The sequence below is a fragment of the Meleagris gallopavo genome, unplaced genomic scaffold (genome assembly GCF_000146605.3).
Source record: "Meleagris gallopavo isolate NT-WF06-2002-E0010 breed Aviagen turkey brand Nicholas breeding stock unplaced genomic scaffold, Turkey_5.1 ChrUn_random_7180001874975, whole genome shotgun sequence".
In the NCBI taxonomy this organism is placed as follows: domain Eukaryota; kingdom Metazoa; phylum Chordata; class Aves; order Galliformes; family Phasianidae; genus Meleagris; species Meleagris gallopavo.
In genome coordinates, this window is record NW_011139543.1 from 1 (window position 1) to 664 (window position 664).

A 664-nucleotide genomic window follows, 5' to 3' on the forward strand; every position below is an offset into this window, starting at 1 on the left:
CGAGCCGTGCCGTCCCGCAGGGCGTTCCCAGCTCGGCGCTGCGGGAGATCTGCCTGCTGAAGGAGCTGAAGCACAAAAACATCGTCAGGTGAGGCCTGCGGGCGGTGCTCCCGGCTCGGTGCCGGCCCGCCGCTGACGCCGCTCCCCGCAGGCTGCACGACGTCCTGCACAGCGACAAGAAGCTGACGCTGGTCTTTGAGTTCTGCGACCAGGTGAGCGGGGCGCTGCGGCCCCGGGTCTCCTCCGGCCGTGCCCTCATGGCCGCCTCCCCCCCCGCAGGACCTCAAGAAGTATTTCGACAGCTGTAACGGAGATCTGGACCCTGAGATCGTGAAGGTGGGGGGCTATGGGGGGTGGGGGACGCAGCCCTCTCTTCTCTCTTTCCTTCTCTGCTCTGCCCTCGTGAGGCCCCATCTGCAGCACTGTGCCCAGCTCTGGAGCCCCCAGTGCAAAAAAGACAGAGAGCCGTTGGAGAGGGTCCAGAGGAGCCACAAAGATGCTCAGAGGGCTGCAGCAGCTCCCTACAAAGCCAGGCTGAGGGAGCTGGGCTTGTTCAGCATGGAGAAGAGAAGCTGCGGGGTGACCTCAGTGCAGCCTTGCAGTATTTAAAAGGGGATTATAAACAGGAAGGGAAACAACTTTTTACAAGGGTAGGCAGGGGTAG

The 664-nt window shown here is 62.7% G+C and overlaps 1 protein-coding gene across 1 annotated transcript in view; it reads left to right on the top strand.

Moving 5' to 3' along the window:
- Positions 1 to 5: 5 nt before the first annotated feature.
- CDK5 (cyclin dependent kinase 5) overlaps positions 6 to 664 on the top strand; it is a gene marked incomplete at its 5' end in the record, with an annotated part of 2071 nt that continues 1412 nt past the window's right edge. Inside the window, 3 exons of the mRNA XM_010727227.1 lie at positions 6 to 88; positions 152 to 212; positions 280 to 336. Of these exons, the coding sequence (XP_010725529.1) occupies positions 6 to 88; positions 152 to 212; positions 280 to 336 (201 nt within the window). The remainder of the gene's footprint in view (positions 89 to 151; positions 213 to 279; positions 337 to 664) is intronic.